This window comes from Penaeus monodon, chromosome 21, assembly GCF_015228065.2.
Source record: "Penaeus monodon isolate SGIC_2016 chromosome 21, NSTDA_Pmon_1, whole genome shotgun sequence".
Lineage (NCBI taxonomy): Eukaryota > Metazoa > Arthropoda > Malacostraca > Decapoda > Penaeidae > Penaeus > Penaeus monodon.
This window is the reverse complement of record NC_051406.1, coordinates 43,725,885-43,726,997: the sequence shown is the minus strand read 5'-3', so window position 1 is coordinate 43,726,997 and position 1,113 is coordinate 43,725,885. Positions and strand designations below refer to the sequence as shown.

The 1,113-nt window shown below is 38.8% G+C and overlaps 1 protein-coding gene across 1 annotated transcript in view; it reads left to right on the top strand.

Annotated features, from left to right (window-relative positions):
* LOC119586686 (putative neural-cadherin 2) overlaps positions 1–690 on the top strand; it is a 43,803-nt gene extending 43,113 nt beyond the window's left edge. The window contains exon 15 of the mRNA XM_037935418.1: positions 496–690. Coding sequence (XP_037791346.1) covers positions 496–690 — 195 coding nt within the window. The remainder of the gene's footprint in view (positions 1–495) is intronic.
* The last annotated feature ends 423 nt before the right edge of the window (positions 691–1,113 follow it).

The following is a 1,113-nucleotide window of genomic DNA, read 5'->3' as shown; positions in this document are numbered from 1 at the left end:
ATAGTCATTTGTAAGCACACACACAAAAAATCAATTTGACAAAGAAACACATACACGCGCTCACACACAAAACCTGCCTGTGTTAAAGGGAATATAATCACATAACAGTAATTACCTTCATATGTCACAGAGTTGTAATTTCATTTCTAATTAATGCGTAGATATTAAGACGAATGCTTTCTTTGTTCCCTAATTGGAGTCTTTAGTCGATTAAAGTTCCTATTTGTAGCATTTCGTGTATTTTATATATAGATTTTCCTAGGTCATCGTTTCTCAAAGGACTGTTGATCTTGTAACCTTTTAGATTTTCCATTATCAACCATATATGTTTAGTCTTTTATACCACCAAGGTAATTATTATTCAGCACCTTTTACCACTCATGCGATCCACTCATTTAACACAGTTTTTAACACTCGTATTACCCCCCCCACACACACACTACCACTATTCATACCACTAAGGTCTTCAGCCACACCACCATTCGCATTACCAAGGAGACTACCACCACCCATATCACCAACTATAAACACTGCAACCCCACACAACCATCCATACCACCACAGCTGCCACTTACCACTCCAAAAAAGCTCTCGGCCTACCACTCTACCAAGCCATGTCATCACAGTTCCCATAACTCACATCACTTAGGCTACCAGCAGAACCTATACAACCATCACCACTACGACTAGCAGTACCACCTATTTCACCACAGCTTCCCGCCCCCCTCCTCTGCAATATCCTGCCCCCTGCAACTCCTACAACGAATAAGTTTTGGCAACTGAAATCTCACATCTTTGGCTTATATCTTTCCAAGTCCAAATGCCTATTTCATACAAAGTAGTTGATAAAACTGTTTGACTCAGTAGCTAGCATTATATACTTAAAGCTTCCGCTCGTGAGTTACGTGAAGCCTTTAATCTGTTAGATTATAAGTGATTCGCAGGTGTAATTCAAGCTTAGAATGAAAAGCACGGGATCTGCTTGAAAGAAATGTTTTATATTGAATTGCGTGGACTCAGTTAATTAGACTTATGCAACACGGCATTCTAGCTTAATTCTGTACTGCGTATCATGAGCAAAGAAAAAAAAAAACACTTTTACTTTTCTACAAA